Below are 21,230 nucleotides of genomic sequence, written 5' to 3'. Positions count from 1 at the left end.
GTTCCAGGAGCCCAGAGAACCAAGGGCTGGCCAATCCCTACCCCTCACACCTCCCCAGCCTCTCCCCAGCCATCATCACTTTGGAGTAACCATCATGTCCCTTTTAATATCAGTAGGAAAGGTGCCTCAGGAAGGCACAGAGAGCGGTCTTCCCAATGCCCCATGAGCCCAGGCTGGCAGAACAGGCTGAGTGGCCACAACTCTCAAGAGAGGCCAGGGGTAAAACTGGAAAGGGGAGAGGGGCTGCCAGGGGGGCTGTGGGCAGGATGCTGGGGGCAGAGACTGCTCCCCACAGGTGATGGGTGGAGGGAGGTAAGGAGGGGCCCCCAGTCTCCACCTAGCTAGGCCCTCTGACCATTGCATGGTACCCCTTCTTGGGAGGTCCAGGCTCAACTAGGGGTCAGCTCCAGAGATTTTAGTCCATTTTGCCCAAAATGGACAGGATGTAGGCTGGCCAACTCAGGGTTCTAGAACTTTCAAGACTGAGCCTGCTGCCTGCCAAAGAGAGAAGTACAATGCCCTGCAAGTCATCATGTAGCTATGCTTCTGTCACCAGCTGCCACCTAGGCTCCTCCTTGCCAGGTCTCTGGGTTCTGCTGGTTGCAGGAAAGGCCACAGGCTAAGCTGAGATGGGCCTAGAGCTAAGTTAGCCTCCTGGAAGAGCCACCCTCTGGTTGTGGGGCCCCCAGTCCTCTCGTCAAGTAGGCAGGCAACCTTCCCCTCCACTCTGCACACCATGTTGGGAGCACAACTTCAGGGCTTGGAACCCCCAGGAGGCCTGGAGTCCCAGTGCCTTCCTCCTCTTCCTGCTCCTGGACCATAAATTGCCTGGGCCACAGGTGAGCATTGCAATGGCCTCCAGACATGGGACCCCGAAGTTTACGTTCTTCTCTCTGCCATACCACTTCTGGTCTCCCGGCCATGGCTCTTGATTCTATTACCCCTGTGATGCTACAGGAAGGAAGATCTCTGTGCCTGTCTCTCTCACAGGCCAGCTTCAGTGCTCTTGAAGGCAGGAGCAGGGTCTGTTTTCTGTGGGTCAAGGGCTGCTGATCCCAGCCCAGCCCAGCTCTGAGATGGGCATGTGAGCAGATGAGAACTCTAGAATCCACAGTCCACCCCAAACGCTACAACTGACTGAGAAATTCAGCTTCTAGGAATTTATGCTGAGAAAATAGTTAGGTAAAGGGAGAAGGGAAGATAGGGATGCCCACCTTAAGTCTGTTTTATACAAATGATAAAACAGACACATTAGAAACAATCCACAGTCCAACAATAGAGTACTAATGCCATCAGGAAATTCTAACCTGAGATTGTGTTCATCTCTATACGTTGATGTGGACAGATAGTTAAATGAATAAAAGGGGGGAGTTCAAACATTAAACTTTAATTGAATACAACAATTGTTTCACAAACACAGTGAATTATAAACCTGAGTGAAAATCCACCCTGTTCCCCATGCCTGGGCTGTCCATAATCAGGCCTGCCTCCCAGTCCTCAAGACCGAGCATCAGGGCACTTCCCATACCTCTCCCACAGACGTAACCAGGTGGAAAAGTCCAGCCTTGTGCATGGGCAGGCAGGAAGACAGCTAGCAGTGGAACATTCTGCTCTCTGTAGAAAGGCCTTCACTGCACACAGCTTGCTGGATTCTCTCCATCATTGCTGGAGTGGACAGACCCACCTCTGTTTTCAGTCTCATGAATATTTCTCAAATGCATCCTCTATCATAAGCTGCTGCCAACAAAACTCTACAAATGTAGCAGAGGGCTGGGAATCTCTCAGTGCTTCTCAGCAGAACCCTTTGGGGGACTGTTGGGGACCTCTGTGGTTTATTCAAAATAAAACTCTGCGTTGAAGGCCAGACAATCCTCCTGGGTCCTGTCCTGGTTCCTGGGGGACAGGTCAGACCAGGCTGCTCCCTGACAATTCAAGGAGCATCCTGGCTCCCCAGAAGGCATCACAGGAGGCCTGGCCATCAGGCCACTGCACCTGGAAAACACAGCATTACACACAGAGATAGCCTATGCCAGGCTCCTTCCCACCTGGGCTCCTCTGGACCTGTAAAGACCCTCCTACTCTGGGCTCAGGGGGGGAACACTGTCCCACAGCATTCCCACCTCAGGTCCCAGTCTGCTAATGCTGACCCCATGAGTCATCCCTGCCCTACTCAGTTCTGCTCGGTTTATTCACTCAAGGACACGGACTGACCCCTCTTCAGTGTATGAGCTGCAGAGGCAGGGGGCAAGAGGGAAACACATGGTACCTGTAGGAAGGCCTCACCTGGCTAGAGGGCAGGGGCTGGCTCAGCTCCATGGCAGACACAGGGCCAGAAAAGGCAGACGGGGCTGGAGGCATCTCTGGAGGGCTGGATACATATGATGGTGTTATGACAGACTGTCTCAGGGGACACTGGTGACAAGATCCACCCAGTTGTCTTCCTAACCATCAAAAGCCATTCTCAGTGCTTGGTATAGACTGTGAACACTCTTCTTGCAGGGCCCTCACATACATAGAGTGCTTGGGGAGGGATTACACATTGAGTGGGGTCACTCAGTGGGTCACAGAGGTCAACAAGGGTGTCAGGCAGGCTCACAGAGAGGGAACTGGTGAGCCGAAATGTAAAGGAAGAGGAGACCGTGTAGAAGAGTAGTTCTCAAACTTCCTAATGCTGCAATCCTTTAATATAGTTCCTGTGGGTCACGACCCACAGGTTGAGAACCGCTGGTGTAGAAGAAAGAGGTCTGGAGTGAGGACGAGCCAAATCAGAGAGCAGAAGGGAGAGCGTGGAATGGGGAGGTGCAGTCAGTCACTCAGGGTAGTGGTGGTGATTCCTCAAGAAGGCCGGTGCATGCCTATCACGTGACATGCTGGGTACGCATCACAAGAGAGGACATGTGTGGTTACACACGCACAGGATGTTCACAGCAGCCTTACAGTTGCCCCAAACTGGGAACACCCAAATGCCCACCCACAAACTGTGGTACAGCCACATCTTGGGATATGGCTCAGCAGTAAAAGGGAATGAACTATTGATACCTCAACAACAGGGTGAATCTCTAAGTAGGAATGAAATGTTGGGTTCCCAGGAATAGGGAAGGAGTTATGCTGAGTGAAAGTAGACCAGGAAAAGGCAAAAAAGCCTGGAGTCCGTACTACAGTAGAACCTCTATAAATTGGCCACTCAAGGGACTGTAACAAACTGGTCAACAATCGGAAGTGGTCAACCTGAGTAACTAGGCCTCAGTACAGGTGGTGCATGTCCAGTCTATGGAAATTCCGTCAACTTCAGGTGATCAATGTAGGGAGTTGATACTATGGAGCTTCTACTGCTATGATGATATTTACATAAAATTCTGTAAAATGTTGCTAATATTTAGTGATAGAAACAGATCTTTGATCCCGGGGTAGGAAGTGGCAGGTTAAGGGTGGGAGGAGGGTGAGTTCATGACCTTCATTAGTCGTGACCTCATGGTGGTTCACATGGAGAAAACCAGATGCTGTTCTGTCTAAATTTGTGTAGTTTACTGTGTACCAGTCACACCTCACTGAAGGTGTCTTTAAAGAAGGAATCAAGGCCCTTGGAAGGAAGGTCAAGAGGCATTGGAGTTGGGGGAGTGAGATAAAGGGTTGAGACAGTCATGTGGAGAGGCCACATGAGCCATAGGGACACTGGCTGTGGCAGCACTTGCCTGATCTCAGCTCCAGGCTGCAAATGGAAAAAAGAGTCAATCTATTTGGTGAGGATTTTCTCACAATCTGGCTATTTAAGAGCATGTGATTTGGGGGCTTTTTACCCCTTTTCTTGCACATATCCCTGTAATTTTGCCCTATGTAGGTACCTGCCTTACATTAACCTGGTCTTAGCTCCCAGATGAGAGACCCTGTACCATGGGGACTTGCTCCGCTCCCAGATAGGTTGTGGTGTCCATTGGAACAGGACTGGCAGTGGAGACCCCCTCTCCCCCAGAGGACTTCAAAACACCCTGCCACACTCCTCCATTCATCTGTCTCCACAGGCTCCCACCTGCAGTGATGGCCCCTGAGGCCCCAGTCAAACTTCCCTACATTCTGACAGTCCACAGCATTAACAGCATCAACAGCAAATGTGCATCTAAACTGTTCAAGACCCTACCAAGTCCCTTTAAAACATCAGTTTAGAATATAAAATCAGGATCTTGATGCTGCTCAAAAACTGAAATCTTTTCTCTGGGGAAAATAAAATGCCAGGAAGAGTTGCTGGGCCCAGGATAATCTTGGGGAAGAAGGGCTTAGTCCTGAGCACATCCAGAGAACAGGATGCCTATGTCTGCTCTAATGTTTTGGGGTGCTCTTTTGAGGAAAAACTACCCTATTTTTTGTTAGATGCAGACTAGGGAGGACTGTTATGATTTTCAGAAACCCATAAGGAAAAAACTCAACCTGCACAGTCTGAGATGGCAAGTCCATAAAGTGAACATTACCCCATCTCACCTCAAGCAGAAAGTGTCATCTGGCCCGTGGCCCTTTGGCGCTTACCTCTGGGAGACGATGAATTCGGGAGCCTGTGGTGGGGGCTGTGTCACCAGGAAGCTGCCTGCCTGTGGCTCTGCACATCCACTTCTGGTACCTGGACCCTGCTCCGGGTGCACACTCCGGGGAATGCCGCTTGGCGGGTCAGCAAATCCTGCATGTAATGAAATTACATGGCCACTGGCAGGAGAGAGCACAGCCCACGTGTGGCACAACCAAGACCTCAAAGCAGGGAGGTGGCTGCAGCATCCAGCCAGCAGCCTATGCCCTGTGAACTAAACTGCGACCCTGGACCTCAGCCTCCCTGTATGAGGAAGAAACCATGACAAAACTCAATCTTTATGGCCTTTTTGACTTCAAAGTCAAATTCTGTTCACTTCAAATTGTTCTTTGTCATTCCTGACCTCATGCACCCCCAGCACCAGAGAGTGGGGGTCAGTCTGTAGTGAGCTCCCTCCTACTGATGGGAGGACATGCCACATCCCCTCCGTCTTCTCTTGTGGCTGTTCACAGCAGGTTCAGCCACCAGCCCTTGCTGGTTTCTGTCTCTATCTCTTATCTTAGGTTTCACCAAGATGTAGCTATCACTACCCTCCCCTGCCTTTTGATTTTTTCTCTGCTTTGAGTATTCCATGGAGTATCTCAGCATATCTTTCATGCTTAAAGACAAGCTACTTGGGTGTGGTCACTTCTGGATTGATACATATTTAGGAACAAAGTGACCTGAGAGGGCGAGTCCTTTTCTGCTCCGAGTCTACTAGGCTGTAAAACTTGCATTAAGATGGCCCTGATCTCAGACAGAAAACAATGGGCCTGGGGGCAAGGTTCACAGTGCCCTCCCACCTGACCCAGTGCCCCTCCAGAAAGTAAAAAGTATTATCTGCAAAGGAATAAATAACAGAATGACATCTGATTTAATAACACTGAATACTGAAAAAAAAAAAAATACTATGCCTTTAAATTTCTGAGGGAAAAGTATTTTCAACTCAGAATTCTTTCCCTGCCAAATTGTTAATCAAATGTGAAGGGAGATTAAAGCCATTTTTAGAACATGCAAGGACTCAGAAAATTTATCTTACAGGCACTCTTTCTTGCAAAGGTAACTGAAGAAAGTTGCTAACAAAACGAAGAGTCAAATAAAGAAAGAACAAGACCTGCAATTCAGAAAGTAGTGCAGCAAACCTAGGGAGGCCGTGAGGGGAACTCTGGATGACAGCTCCACCCCAGGCCTAGAGATGCCGCTTGGAGGGATGCTGGAAATGCGGGAAGATGTAAAAGTGTGACAAAAGCAATGTAGAAAAAAAAAAAAAAGACAATTAGAAACTCCAAGAAAACAAAAGCTGAAAAGATATATAGCCATACTAAGAAATATAGATGAATTTGTAGTGTCAGTATCTCTTTAAAGGTGAGAATTCATAAGATATTGTTGTATTATATGGACAAAATATATATCTAAACATATATTCTTTAAATGTACTTATAGCTAAAATGATAACCAAGAAAAAAAGTAAAACAGTGATATTTCTACCATGGGCTAAGGGTGGAGAACATTTGGGCATCTAAGCCCTCCTCTATTGCACCAGGTGTTAACAAGTGAGTTAGGTGCTCTGGTGTTGGGATTGCAGGGAGGCAGTGGTTTCAATTTAACTTCTTCCTCACTGTCGTATTTTTCAGTCATATGCATGTATGTTTTTCAAAATAAAATAAATGAGAAATAATCCAGGATGTTTGTAGGAAGAGTCTCTGGGTTCTGGTTGAACTGGTTCTAGGTCTAATCAAACACCAGGGATTCAAGCAGAAACTTCTAGCCCAGTGGTTCTCAACCTTCCTAATGCTGCGACCCTTTAATCCAGTTCCTGTGGGTCGTGACCCACAGATTGAGAACCGCTGTCTTAGCCCTACCCACACTTCCACACCCTCAAAAAAGACCCAAGTAGTCACAGCATCTAGTTTAGAAACTAGTCTGTCCAAAGCAGACTCACCTGTAGGCCTGGGATTGCCAAGGGCAGCAATGGAAACGGTCACAGAAGCATCCGCAGGACACATCATGAAATCCAGCCCATGACTGTGGACCAGTTGTCCAGTCTGGAAGGGAACTTCCTTGGAGGATGCCAATGCAAGGGACATCAGCCACGATTCGGGGGCAGCCAGAGTGGGGTCCAGCACATTGCTTCCAGGGCCATGGCAGATACAGGGAAGGGTTGCAGAACTGTGGCTGAGCCCCTCCTGGTACATCTCACCACCCTGCAGAGACCTGGGGACACAGTGAACACCATCCCTTGCTGGGCAGTGGCACCTACAAGGGGACTTCAGTCAAGTTCAAGAATGTGGGTGCTTGTCTCAATGGAGCCACTGGAGCCCATGGGCCCCATTACGTCACTGATCACCCTGCCTATACAGTTCTCCCTGTGGCTGGAAGGACTAGGGCCAAACTCTAACAAGCATGGCTCCCAAAGACACTTAATAAAGACTGTTCCTGGAAATCTAAAATACATTAACTTTATTTACAATGACCTTCAATGATGTATATTCACTATGTATTCGTAGTGCCAAAAACTGAAAATGATTAGCAAGAGCCGAATAGCTGAATGAATAAATCACAGTTGATCCTAAAGGAGTATTAGACAGCAGTTGACAATAATTTAAACAATTAATATTTCATGAATCCTCATTTTCTTTCTTTTTTTTTTTTTGTAGAGACAGAGTCTCACTGTGCTGCCCTTGGGTAGAGTGCCATGACGTCACATGGCTCACAGCAACCTCTAACTCTTGGGCTTACGCAATTCTCTTGCCTCAGCCTTCAGAGCAGCTGGGACTACAGGTGCCCGTCACAACGCCCGGCTATTTTTTGATTGCAGTTTGGCCGGGGCTGGGCATATGGGGCCGGAGCCCTACTCACTGAGCCACAGGCGCTGCCCAATCCTCATTTTCTCTCAATGGTACTCCCAGGCTTTGGTAACCATTCCCCCTTAATCTTCACTACAAGTCTCATGGTGGGTCTTATCACCATCCCCTTTTCACAGGTGAGAGGTCACAGAAACTTGCCTAGGGTCATACACCTGGGCAGAGCCTGGCTGGGATATGAGCCAAGCACAGGGGGTGTCAGGAGAGAGGCTGATGTCATAATGGTACACATAAAAGAAGAGCAGACATGTGCATGGTGTGATGGTCACACAAGATGTGGACCAGCCCCGCATGGACCCAGCTCTGTGCTGACCAGCATACACTTTCCTTATCCTTACATCAGGTTTGTGCCTCATCACAGGAGGACTGTGGAGTGCAGGGAAGATGCTCAAACAGCACAGATGTGCAGTAGGGGCTTGAGAGATGCTAGCTATTACTAACTAATCAGTGAAATGCAAGACAGACCAAATACTGTGCACAGCAAACTACCATACAGTTTTCTTTACGTGGTAGGTCTGCGTGTTTTTCCTAAGTTTATTCACTCCATTCTCCAAAACAGACACGGATTCAGCTGTTAAGTCAGGCTGCAGGGACCAAGTAGGTTAGAGCAGCAGTTCTCAACATGTGGGTCGTGACCCACAGGAACTGTATTAAAGGGTGGTGGCATTAGAAAGGTTGAGAACCACCAGGTTAGAGGAAGCTGCTCCCTGTTCCCCTTCCTCAGTCCCCAGTGTGGGCTCCTCGCTGGTAGCTTCCCTACCCTGGGATCTGACCTGGTCCAGGGTCAGGGGTCTGGCATTCCCACTCTACACACTCATCTCCACCTAAGGAGGGAGGACATAGGAATGACAGTACCTGGAAACCAGTGGCTTAGAGACTGTCTCATCTTTTGTAAAGTCTGGGGCCAAGGCCAGCAGCTCCCACGGTCCTTGGGTAGTCTCTGGAGACTGTGGTGGCCCATTTTCCTCATGTCCCTCTGAAAGCAGATCAGATGGGAGGGGAGGCTTAGTGATGCTCCCCGTCCCAGCCTCCTTCCCAATAGGTTAAGAGCAGCACTGCTGTCTAAAAAAGGGTGTCACCACTGGGTCATCCCAGTATTGTTCGTCCTTTGGCCTGTCTTTGGTCTGAACCAACAATCCATAATTACAAACTTGGGACACCCTAAATCCTTATGCTTAGTTCACTTCTCAAATGTACTCTTCCACTCCCTCCTCTAGCCACATGGTGCCCTGATCTCCAACCTAACTCCTGGCCCTGACTACCCAGCAACCTGAAAATACTGAGGGTAGCCATAGCTCCGCCTAGGCCCTCAGTCTCAGTGATCTTGCTCCCCTCAAGGGGAAGCCCTGACCTACTGATTGGGGAGTAGAAGGGGAAGTGTCTCTGTAACCAGAGTGACCCTACTCTGGCCTAGTCCTTGTCAGAAATCAATCCCTCAACTACAAGCAGGATGGGAAAGCCCTCAGGCCACTCACCTGACCACTGAGGCCTGTCCACAAACCCAGAGTCAACATGGGAGTCGCCTGAGGGCTGCAGCATGTCAGGACACCTCTCTCTTACACTGGGGTCTTCTGCCATGGCCTTCTGAGCTGGCTCCACGTGCTTGGGAAGGGCCCTTTGGCGCCGCCGGTAATTGGCAAACCAGTTGTACACCTGCTCAGTGGTCAAGCTCGTCTCCAACGCCAAGTTCTCCTGCTCCCAAACACCAAAACTTCTAAACCTGCTTCCATTCCTTCATTACAGAGGTGCACAGAAGTGGCTCTGACAGCTCATTTCCACCCAGTAAGGGGGCAGAAGCCCAACCTAACCACTCTAGCAGCAGCAATGGCTCTTGGGACATTAGATAGAGGAACATCTCCTGAGCTCAGAAGGCCGAGTGTGGTCAGCATGAGTCAGACACACAGGCCCTGACTCCTTGGTGAGATGAAGCCCAATCCCAGGACAGCATGAGCCCTGACCAGGCCATCTGCACAGACACTCCTGCGGGGGGCAGGTAGTTCTTGCTCTGAGTTCTTGGAGGGGAGGGGCCTATGGACCCGCACCCCACGCCTGGCACAGAACCACTATGTACGGGATAGTGTCAGCCTGTGGATGCCCATAACACATCACTTTGAGGCCTGGCACCTGCAGGTTCACACATACATACAATGTCATGAACCCTTGTGAGAAAACTAACTCCTCTATATAGCATGCAGGACAGCCAGAGGGGTCCCTATCTGGAGGAGCTCTAGTAGAGGCTGAGACCACAAACACCTTGGGCTGTTGGCTCTCCATTCTTACCCTCTCAGCTTTGCTGGGGTTGGTGCTAACCCCCAAAGCGAAGTCGTACAGCTTCTGGCGAACCTCTCTGGGGAAGTTCCGGCTCTTCAGCCCCTCTGGGCAGAGTGAAGGTGGTGGGGGGTTCCTGGATGAGGACAGTGAGGAAGCAGTAACAGAACGGGACCTCTTCCAAACCTGTTCCCTGCTCAGGACCCTCTGGTGTCCTCCCTGTCCCCTGGGCCTCTCCATGTAGAAATGCACACCCCAGACACATACTGTTCATATGACTGCATGAGGTTCCTTGAACATGTGCAGGCTGCAGTGAGGAGCCCCCTATGGGCCCTGGATATCCCTCTGGATATGCTCCTCCACAGGCCTCCTGAGGATCTGGCTCCCCACCCTGAGTCTACTTTTCCATGCAGTGTCTTCCTGTCAACCACTGGTTCCTGGCCGTCATCCCTACTCTGGTGTTAGTCCTCTGCAGCACACATCACTTTGCCCTCCTGATACATATCCCTGCTGTCTGCATGGCCATATCAACCTTCCCATCTCTCCTCTCACTTCCAACACTTCCTCCCAGGACTCACAATCCTCCGATGACCTGGTTCTTATTTTCCTGAGATGTTACCAGAAAAGCAGTACCACCTCTCCCCCAACCAAACTGCCAGCCCCCTGGACTCCCCAAGTGGGACCACTTGGTGAGGGAGGCTCCCAGCCTTGCCTGGAACACTTGTTCCTACACACTGCCTCACTAAGAACTTTCCTCTTAAACTTATTCTCTGTTTGCCACCAACAGTATGAGTAGTCACTCCCATGAACTGGTAGTCATCCTATAAATCACTTACCTTCAGCACAGACCTCTCTTAATTCCCCTATTCCCCTCCAGCTGCCACCTTAGAGAAAATTTCTCAAAGGATGATCACAACCATTACTACCAATCCCTCATCTCCATCTTCATCACACACCTGGATCCCTCCCCCGCACCCCTCCTCCTGAAGGATGGCTGCCTAGCTCACTTCTCACCAAGCCCAAAGGTTCCTTCTCAGCTCTCCTCTCACCAGACAACCCTCAAGCCCCTGGCTTCTCAATGATGTGCAGCCCTGGACACCCTCTCCTCTTGCTGGCCACTCTTCCTTGCCCTGGTCTGAGCTGCAAAGTCCTAGGGGTACAGGCCCTAAACAAAGGCACCCCTCCTCTCCCTACGCCCCCCCCCATGGTTTCAGGACCACCCACCGAGATAACAAAAGGGACAGCTGAAGCAGGACAATGTGTTCAGGCTGGTTTTGTTATTCTCTCTGCAGTTGTGTAGATTCAAAATTTTCATAAGGAAAAATGCGACATGTAAACAAGTATAACTGGCATGTGGAAGGCTTGATATTCAAACCACCTGCATGGCTATCTAAAAAACACCTCACATTTCACACATCCGAGGGGGAACTTGGCTCCCTTTGCTTCCAGCCTTCCCTTTCCCTGTGCGCCTCAGTGAGGAAACATCAATATTCCTGGTGGTTCCACACAGGCCAAGAGTCCTGGAGTCTGCTCTAGGCCCCTCTTTACTCTCTGATACACCCATCCCATCAACAAGTCCTCAACTCTCACAATCCCTTCCACCTTCTCTAGCCTCTGTTCTCATTCTAGGCAGTGACAGGAAGCTCCAAGTACCTCTGCCCTGCTCCTGACTTTGCATTTGCATATGCTGTGACTCAGGTGACACCTCTTGTGACCTCCCCCAGTGATCACCTGCATGGTCAGAACTCAGCCCCGTGGCCTCTGTGGCTGCAAGCCCAACATCCTCCTGCTGCTTACTCATTAACCTCTGTGGTCCTCTAAGGCAGTGAAGGAAAATTCAGCTCACCACATATGTCCATGCCACAGGCTAAGAATCATTTCTACATTTCCCAAGAGTTGTGAATACACCCCACCCCCCAAAAAAAATATTTACTGTCTGCCCCAGGACACCAAACTCCTCTGATCCCAGGCCTTTGAACATGCTGTCTCCTCTGCCTGGAAATTTCTGCTCACTGGCCAGCACTGTCACCACGCTCAGGACCCTCCTCCAAGGCTCAGATGGGCCTGCACTGCCCACCCTGTCTATAGCAGCCCCTCCCCAGGACAAGGAGCCCTTGAGGCACAGTCCTCTCCTGAACATGTTCTCTGCATAGTGCTTTTCACTCTGAATTACCGGATCTAACAGCCACTGTCCATATCCCAGGGTTGGCTCCAGGAAAGCAGGGCCTCGTCTATGTCCCCAGCACCTCCCAGCACCTAGGGGACACTTCACAAATACGTTGAAAGATGATTCCATACTGGCCCCCACATTGTCGACTTTGCAGGCTGTCTTATCTCCATGAAGGGATAGGATCACATCCCTTGAAGACCCGAAAGCTCATTAACTGCTGGTCTTTTGAGGACTTATTTCACTCTGCTGCTGTATTTGGTGGGTACCCTGATAGAAAATTCTCTCTGGTCTAAAAAGGGACCATTTCTCCTTCCTGTAGGAAATAGTGTTCTTATATACCAGGCCTTGGGCTCAGGAATTCTTCATGGCTTGGGCTGCCAGAAGCTCAGGGAAAGATCTATAGCTCCCGCCCTGCTCAGCATGGGAGGGCACTCAAGAGGAAGAATAAGGTCCATGAGGTCTCAGTGTCTAGGCTGGAGACCTGGCTTTGCACCTCTAGTGTGAAACTTCAGGCAGGTGATTCATCTCTTTGTGCCTCAGTTTCTTCATCCATAAGTGGTGATAATATTCATAATAATTACAAGTAGTAACATTTATTTAGTACTGATAATGATTAACACTTACTAGTGCCTATCATATGCCAGGCATTCCTCTGAGCACTTTACACACAACCATTCTAAACCTACAACATTCTCATCCATGTCTCTTTAAAAGGTTCTACAAACTCTGAGCCCAGGTGTAGGGATCAGATGATGTGAGGCACAGGTGCTGAGAAGCTCCCACCTGCCCTTCCACATACATTGTCCTGGGCCTCCTTGTCCAAGTAGGCCCTATGGGAGTTGGAAGGGGGAGAAGGTCAGGATGCCCACTTGCTGGCCTCAGTTGCCTGGCACTGGGCCATTTCCAGCCACCATCTGACTGATGTGGCAGGTGGAGGGTGCAGCTCAGTGGGCAACACAGTATGGGCAGGACAAATCCTGAAGTTACATTAAGCTGATTATGCAGGGACAACTTCTGCTTCATTTGATGTTTCCTGCCCCAACCTCCTCATCTTTCCTTTACCTCAGCCCCTTCAGTATTTGGCTAGTACAACCAATCCCTTAGGAGCCGTGGAGTAAACACAAATAAATGCCAATGAGGTACCTCTTCCTGCAGCGGAACTTCTGCACCGGGGTCAGCACAGCCACATCCAGTCTCTTCATGACCAGACGGTAATGGATGTTGTTCCAGAGCTGCACTAGCTCCAGGCTGCCTCCTGGCACTCGACAGCCCTGCCAAGAAGAGCCTGCTGAGCTCTGGTTATCTGCAACAAACCTAGAACATGGTGGGGATCTGTGTCTGCCACCCCAAAGCAACCTGACCTCTGGGAAGGCAGAGATGTCTATGGGAAGAGTGGGGGTCTGGGTTCAAATCTTTTGATTGACTAAGTGTCGGAGTGCCCAAGGAGCACAGAATGAGTCTGAATGACAGTGCTGCAATCTCCACTAAGATCAGCAGTGTGACCCTGGGCCAGATGGATCAATTCACAGGGCACGGATGGACCCACTCATGCCAGATGTGAAGGGCCTCGGCCTTTAAACCCTTCAAACCTCTTAAGGAACACACATGATGAGTACATCTCTCACATCACCTTGTGGGTGTGGAGTGCATGGCAGGGGGAAGTCCAATGATTCGATTTTGACTGATAGCAAATGAGTGGTAGAGCAATGGTTAGAACCCCAAGGTCTGATGCTTGACCCATGCTTAAAGTGAAAGATTTTGGTTTCCCACCAGCACATGCTCAGCATGTTATGAGCTGAGTGGAACAAAAGGTCCTTGCCTGTGCTCAGGGACAGCTCCCCTCTTCTGACTGGACTCTGCAGACAATTGAGGACGCCTGGCCTCCATCTCACCTGTGATCCCTGTGTGGTTCCTGCTTTTTCTTCAATTCCAATCATTTGGTACATCAGGTATCTCTGTGGCCCCACACTGGCCTCTAACGCCAGAGTCCTTAGGACCATCTTGGCAAGGGAGGTGATTAGAATCATTTGGCTTGCCTCTCCAAGGCACCAGAAAGGCTCTGTGCTGAGCAGTGACCCCTTGGGGCCAACAGATTGGTGTCCACAGTTTCCAGCCAGTGGGTGGCCATCAGAGAACCTGAGGGACTCTCCCTTGCCCTGACTTGGCAGCAGGATTTGGCTCTGGGTGGGAATGTCCTGCACAGGCTGGGGTCATCACCATCTTTGGTGCAGTGTCCCTCAGATGTCAATAATCTTGTTGTCTAAGTTGTCAACTATCTAAAGCCAGGACCATGTTTTGTGCACTCTGTTCATTAGTTAATATAATGCTTGGCATAAGATCACCACTCAATATGTATTTGATAAACAAGTAATTTTAACTCAGATGACCAAGCTAGTGAGAACTTAATAAAGTAAAAGTGGACCATCCTGCCTAAGCTCCCCTGATGTGCCGGTGTGGGGGGCTTCAGGCCAGCAGGTTCTTATGGACTCCCTGGCACTTCTGTAGTGCTGGGCATGGCTGCTGAGGAGGAGCTGCTCCCCACTCCACACCTGCCCCTGCAGCCTGGTCCTACCTCCAGAAGTTGGCAGGCTGCCTCCTGCTGGCCCTGCTGTTCCAGGACACGAGCACACACCAAGGCTACGTCTGCATTGTCCAGGAGGTACATTCGGAGCTGGCTGTCCAGAATGGCTGAGACCAAAGGCTGTGCCTGGGCAAGGTCATCCTGCAGGTCCCGGCACAGCCTGCCTATAAGGGTCACCAGCTCTGCGGGGGGTGGACAGGTGCCCTTGTGGTCCCTCAGCAGAGTCAGGAAGCTCTGCATCCTGCATCCAGTCAGAGCCGCTCTGCCAACAGAGAATAGTCATGACGATGGCCAACATCCAGCATGTCCTTCCCACTGATCTCCAACCAACTCCATGATAGAGGTAATAACATGACCCTCATGCCAAGGACACTTGTAAGGTAGGAATAGTAAGCTTACCAGAGAAAAGGCAGAGTGGTACCACACATCCCATAGAATTTCCATCTGATTCTCAAAGATAGTTTAGTTCTTAATGAACTTGATTGTGTACCAAGCACTGAGCTGGGTGCTATCTGCAGGTCCTCTCACTCCTCTGGACCTTCTGTCTGGTTCTCTGGTACTCTGTCCACAGGGCCCCTACCCTGTTCCTCTCATCTCTCCTTATCCTTCCTTTCCTTGACCCTCCTGATACAAGCTGTGATTATGTTTCCTCTCACTCCCCCTCTGGGGTCTGTGGGACACGGACCTTGTGTGTAAGGTTCGTCAGGGGTCCCCATCTAACTGCGTACACACACTCATTTTTAACAGCAAAGAGATAGCTTATGCCAATACTTAATCCAACTAGCATCACAGACATATTTTGTTGTCCCGCAAAGTATCCCATGAAAGGAGAGACCAGGACTGGTTTAAATAAGTGCCGACCTAAGGATGTCTAGGCTGCTTTTTCAAACACAATGCCTTTGTTCATAATTGAACTTATTTCTGTAGAATGCTTCTGTAAGTGAAGGTTAAATGTAGTGCCATATGGACATCTACGTTTTCACTAAATGTTTCCAAACTGCTTTCCGAAAGGTTTGCCTGAGAATCTACAGAACCACAGAGACCTGGCCATTCTATGCGCTCCCTGGCGGCGGGAATGCCCTCAGTTTCCGGGTATTTCTGCCCCGTGTCACCTCTGGGGTCTGCCTCGGCTCTAGGGCGCCCACCAGGGGAACGCGATCTCATCTACACCTCCGCTTCCAGGGTTCTAGCGCCATCTCTTCGGGTCCTAAACTGACTTGGGGCTCTGCATTTCTAACAGCCACGGTTGGCAGGAGGGGGCCTCAGATCCCACGATGGAACGGAGGCTTCAGGGCTTCCACGTTAGAGGGAAAGAAGGCTCCTTTCAGGGCCGGGGGTTCTCCAGTACCGACCCGTGCTCCAGCTCCAGGAGGGGCGGGAAGAACGCCAGCGGCTGGTTCGCGCCAGTTCAGAAAGGAAGCGGGATCCGGTGAGGTACCCCGGTGTATCCCGCCCTGTGCCCTGAGGGGAGTCTGACGGGCTGTGACAGAGGGGACCGGTCGGGGCAGGTGTTTGCGCGACAGCACCGCCACCCGTAGTCCCGCAGCCCCTACCTTTCTGGGCGCGCTGCTCCGGGAGGCGCCGCTCTCGGCCCGCAGCCCCGGCAGCCCGCCTGGCGTCCGCTGGGCGCGCACGTGCTCGGCCGGGAGGCGCCGCAGGGCAGCGCGGAAGGCGCGGATGCTACAAAGTATCTGGGCTGCGACCAATCCCCGCGAGGCCCCGCCTGACGACCCGGCCTTGAGGCCCTCGCCCCCGCGCGCCACCCGACACAGGGGGTCAGGAAGGTTCCGCGACGGAACGCGGTAAACTCCATGCGATCTGGGGGTCTGTGGACTCCAGGGTCTTCCCGAGGTCCGGGAAGGTTCTGGGGGCTCCCAGTCCTGTGGCATCCGTGGCCCAGAGTCAGAGGCGCCCCCGGAGCCTTCCTCTTGCCTCAGGTCCCGGAAGGAGCTTGGAGGGGGCTCTGAGGTGGGGTGTGGAGAGGGAGGGGCGCCGTGAACCCCCGCCCTGCCTCGGGAGCGGGAGGAAGCTGGGACCCGAGACTGACCCCACCCTGTCCGCCCCCGAGCTCGGCGGAGCCACAGTCCGGCCGGTCGCAGTTGTATGAGGCAGACACTTCATCCCTTCCCTTTGCGGGGGCTTTTCAAACCCTTACTGAGGAGACTGCTCCTGGATCCCAGCAGAGTTCAGACATCAGTGGCTGGAAGGGACTCACGTAGCAGGGCCCTGCAGGGCAGCCCCCTGAGGAAAGCTCAGAATGACCCAAACCCGGGTGACTGCGCGATTCTGGCCTGGGGAGAGCTCGGCCGGGGTGGTCCTCTTGCCCTGGTCAAAAAGTGCTGGGAAATCACCAAACTGCCACTATCCTGGCTGCAACACAGCCCGGCCTCTCTCCTTGCACTACGTAGCCCTGGGTAGAGTGCAGTGGCTTCACGGCTCACAGCAACCTCCAACTCCTGGGCTTAAGTGATTATCTTGCCTCAGCCTCCCAAGTAGCTGGGACTACAGGCGCCCTCCACAACGCCTGGCTTTTTTTTGGTTGTAGTTGTCATTGTTGTTTGGCAGGCCCGGGCTGGGTTCGAACCCACCAGCTCCAGTGTATGTGGCTGGAGCCCTAGCCACTGAGCTATAGGCACCGAGTCGGTTTGTAATTGTCTTATATAGTAGGAGCCGAAGGTGTTCTTGAAATGCAAGGGCAAGAAGAGTTTGTTTTTAAAGGGTGGTCCGAGTCTAATTGGAAAGACAAAATTCTCTGACATCATAGCTTATGCATGAGACTTGGGTAGAAATGATGAACATATATTTCATTGTTTGTTCCAGTGAAAATCTGGAAACAATCCAAGTGTCTGGTTGAATATTTACTAAGTAAATTGTGATTCAGATAGAGGAGCTCCTGGAAAGTGTTTGTAGCTATGCTGGGGAAGAATGCTTACTGAAGGACTTATGAACATGATACATTGTACAACAAAAATAGTGTGTTAAAAGACAGTTTGAGTGATATGAGCCCATTTGGAAGTAGAAATAAAATGACAAATGCTACACTGTTAAACCCTGATCCGGTCGGTCGCATTGCCCCGTGGGTGACAGAATTATTGTTTTAATACTTTTATTAGTCATTTTATTTTATTGCTTATCTATATTTCCTAGTTTTCATAAAATATAAATGTCTGGGTTTCTTTTTTAAAAAATTCTTTTCAAGGAGTAGAAGGAGAAAACAGGACAGCAGAGTTGGGGGAAGCTGTCCTGACTCCCCACATGTAGTGAGGCCTGAGCTTCCATGATGTGGGTGGATAGCAGACTAGAAATTACAGGTTGCCTGCGGCAAACTCATTTGCAGTGAAACCTTTCCAGAAATGCAGCCACAGGATCTTTCTCTGGTATACACAAGATGTTTTTCCTTAGATAAAGAAGATAAGAAAACAGTATTCCTGATTGCTCTCCCTCTATTAGGCACCAAGGAATTTAAAAACTCAGTGGAACCTTAAATGTTACCACAACAAATTTAAATGAATTCAACAAATTTTTCATTCTTATTTATTTTTATGTTTTAGAGATGGGGTCTCGCTGTATTACCTTGAACTCCTGGGTTCAAGTGATTCCCCCCACCTCAGCTTCCTAAGTAGCTTGGCTGAATTGAACAAATTTTATGATCCCAATTCATTGTTATGAAATCAGTTACTTTTTTTTTTATTTCATTGTCCCAAGCTCAAGGTTATTGATTATCAAACCTCTGATTTGGCTCGGGGCCTGTGGCTCAAGCAGCTAAGGCGCCAGCCACATACACCTGAGCTGGTGGGTTTGAATCCAGCCAGGACCGCCAAACAACAATGATGGCTGCAACTAAAAAACCATCCGGGCGTTGTGGCAGGTGCCTGTAGTCCCGGCTACTTGGGAGCCGGAGGCAGGAGAATCGCTTGAACCCAGGAGCTGTAGGTTGCTGTGAGCTGTGATTGTGATGCCATAGCACTCTACCCAGGGTGACAGCTTGAGGCTCTGTCTCAAAAAAACAAGCAAGCAAATAAACAAACAAACAAAAAAACCTCTCATTCGCTGATTTGTCTATGAGCAAATTTTAAAACATCTTCCACCTTCCAGAATGGCTTATGTTAACTGTCAGACTTTTTTTTTTTTAATATGAAACTCTTCACAAATTTGTATGTCATCCTTGCATAGAGGCCATGCTTATCTTCTCTGTATCATTCCAATTTTTTTCTTTTTCTTTCCTTTTTTTTTTTGAGACAGAGTCACAGTTTGTAGCCGTTGGCAGAGTACCCTGGCATCTTGGCACACAACAACCTCAAACTCTCAGGCTCAAACATTCCTCTTGCCTCAGCCTCCCGAATAGCTGGGACTAGAGACATCTGACACTACCCGGCTATTTTTAGACGTAGGTTATGGCTCTTGCTCAGGCTGGCCCCAAACTCCTAAGCTGGAGAAATCCACCACTCGACCTCCCAGAGTGGTAGGATTACAGGCATGAACCATGGTGCCTAGCCTTGTAACCGTCACTTTTAACAGAGGCTTGATCTAACAGATGGTAGTGCCAAAATGTAACTAACCAATGTTTGTTGAAGATAATGTTTATCTCAACTTTCCACCATTTGTAGTGGGATGTTAGATGACATTCTAAGGCACACTTAACCACTGTTTCTAGGGGTTCTATTCCCTCTTGGACCAGGCTAGATGGGGCAAGCTCCCAGTTCAGTTGCTTAATAGCAGTGACCTTGGGTGAGTTACTGACTGCCCCTCTCTGTTCTTCTCTCCTCTTTGGTAGAATGGGAATAATAATAGGACCTTTTTCCCCATGCAACTGACTAATTAAAGTAAATACTCAGTGAATATCTATGTTAAATTGTCACTATTTTGTTTCCCATGTGTACTCTTTATTTTTAACACATTCAAAATCTGGGAAGTATTTCCTTTTTACTTTCCTTGTTCAGAAATTTCTTGGCAATCCTTGTACTTTTCACTGTCATAATTAACTGAATGCATTTTTTTCACTCCTGATCCACAGACAGATGGAATACCATTGACATCAGCCTCCTAAGAGCCTCTGCTGAGTCCTGAATCCACCTCTTTTAAGAAAGGAATTACTTTCATCCCCAGGTGCTCCCCTGAGGAAATCTCTGCTCCATCTGCTCTGCCCCATGAAGCTTTCTGGTTAACTTCAGGGTCAGTACCTCTTGGGAAATTTGTCACATGTTTATCTCTTGGAGATGAGTCTTGTGGGTTTCATAGACGTGGATTCATAGAACACCATGGGAAACATGCCTGATAGGAAGGAAGAGGGGTGCCTGACATCCTTTGTGGTTGTAGTGAACTATGATGTTCTGGAATGGACAGGGAGAGCAGAACTTGATAGCCACCCTTCCTTTGTCCTTGAAGGTAGATAGGATCATCAATTTAAAGCACCCCTACAACATACTGAGAGGACTAGGGACGACCCCTTTTGTTGTCATGACAAACAACAACAACAACAAGTTGGGATTCCCAAAAAGTTGCGATTTGACTGACAGCCCTGCTTAGAGGGCTGGAAACTGTTCTTTCACAAAATCAGATGAGGCTGACTGTGCCTTTAGTGGAAGGACATCTTTCTATGGGACAAAGCCCAGCAGGCTTGTTGTTACAAAACATTTTAAAATTTAGCTGGGTGTAGTGTCAATGTGCTTGTAGTCCCAGCTACTGGTTAGGCTGAGGATTGTTTGAGTTTGAGGTTACAGCAAGCTGTAATTGCAGCACTGCACTCCAGCATTGGTGATAGAGGGAGAACTTGTCTCAGAAAACAGGCATATTTTGGAGTGCCATATTTTGGTCTTCTACAGTCATCTTTTTGGGTTACATATTCTGCTCTCCTACACTGTCTTCAATAGTGACTGTACCATTATATATTCTACCAGCAATGAATGAGAGTTTCTGCCTTTCTTCCAGCCATAGTTTGTCGTATTTTTAGAGTGTAGCAGTTCTAACAGCATGCTATCTTGTCATTGTAATTTGCTATTCCCTAGTAAATGATATTGAGCATCTTTTTGTATGATTATTTGCTATCTGTATATCTTCTTTGGTGATGTGCCTGTTCAGATCTTTGCTAATTTTACTGAGACAAGATCTCACTCTATTGCTTGGGCTAGAGTACAGTGGTGTCATCATAGCTCACTACAACCTCAAACTCCTAAGCTCGTGTGATCCTCCTGCCTCAGCCTCCCGGAGAAGCTGGGACCACAGGCCTGCTCCATCATGTCTGTCTAATTTTTCTGCTTTTGGTGGAGAAGAGGTCTTAATGTTGCTCAGGCTGGTCTCAAACTCCTGGCCTCAAGTGATACTCCCATCGTGGGCTCCCAAAGTGCTAGGATTATAGGCATGAGTCACCATGCTTGGCCAGTCTTTACCCATTTTTAATTGTTGTTATTGTTTTTGTTGTTGTTATTGGTCTTCTTATTGTTGAATGTCAATAGTTCTTGTATATTTTGGATACAAATTCTTCCCCAGGTATGCATTTTGCAAATATTTTCTCTCAGTCTTTGGTTTGTCCTTTTATTCTCTGAATATGGTCTTTTACAGAATATAGATTTTCAATCTTATAACATCCATGCTCTTAGTTATTTTTTTTTTCTGTTGTGAATGGCTTTTGGTGTTGTGTGTTAAATGTCATTAGCAAACCCAAGGTCACCTAGCTTTTCTTCTATGTTTTCATCTAGAATCTTTACAGGTTTACATTTTAAGTTGGAGGATAATTTTAAATGAGTTTTGTGTAAGTTGTCAAGTTTGTGTCTATATTTATTTCATACCCACCTTTGT

At 49.2% G+C, this 21,230-nt stretch overlaps 1 protein-coding gene and 1 pseudogene across 1 annotated transcript; both read right to left on the bottom strand.

Moving 5' to 3' along the window:
* Positions 1–1,824: 1,824 nt before the first annotated feature.
* On the bottom strand, positions 1,825–14,675 carry ANHX (anomalous homeobox). The gene is made up of 9 exons (XM_053588503.1): positions 14,427–14,675; positions 12,998–13,125; positions 9,697–9,820; positions 8,892–9,108; positions 8,272–8,392; positions 6,495–6,766; positions 4,519–4,666; positions 2,284–2,368; positions 1,825–1,992 (listed from the first exon to the last, which is right to left on the bottom strand). The coding sequence occupies exons 1-9, from the start codon at positions 14,673–14,675 to the stop codon at positions 1,906–1,908; spliced, it is 1,431 nt and encodes a 476-aa protein (XP_053444478.1). The 3' UTR covers positions 1,825–1,905.
* A 3,888-nt stretch (positions 14,676–18,563) lies between these two features.
* On the bottom strand, positions 18,564–18,648 carry LOC128585176 (uncharacterized; annotated as a pseudogene).
* Between the last annotated feature and the right edge of the window lie 2,582 nt (positions 18,649–21,230).

Source organism: Nycticebus coucang, chromosome 4 (assembly GCF_027406575.1).
Source record: "Nycticebus coucang isolate mNycCou1 chromosome 4, mNycCou1.pri, whole genome shotgun sequence".
In the NCBI taxonomy this organism is placed as follows: Eukaryota; Metazoa; Chordata; class Mammalia; order Primates; family Lorisidae; genus Nycticebus; species Nycticebus coucang.
The sequence above is the reverse complement of the archived record's forward strand: the minus strand, read 5'-3'. Positions and strand labels throughout refer to the sequence as shown.

What these genes read in the sequence shown, in the direction of transcription:
- ANHX (XM_053588503.1), bottom strand. Translation starts at nt 14,675, where the DNA reads ATGCAGAGCTTCCTGACTCTGCTGAGGGACCACAAGGGCACCTGTCCA. An exon ending in CAGCCTGCCAACTTCTGGAG is followed by an intron (nt 13,126 to 14,426) that starts GTAGGACCAGGC and finishes TCTTCTTGGCAG; the next exon opens with GGCTGTCGAGTGCCAGGAGG. An exon ending in GGACAGGCCTCAGTGGTCAG is followed by an intron (nt 8,393 to 8,891) that starts GTGAGTGGCCTG and finishes ATCTGCTTTCAG; the next exon opens with AGGGACATGAGGAAAATGGG.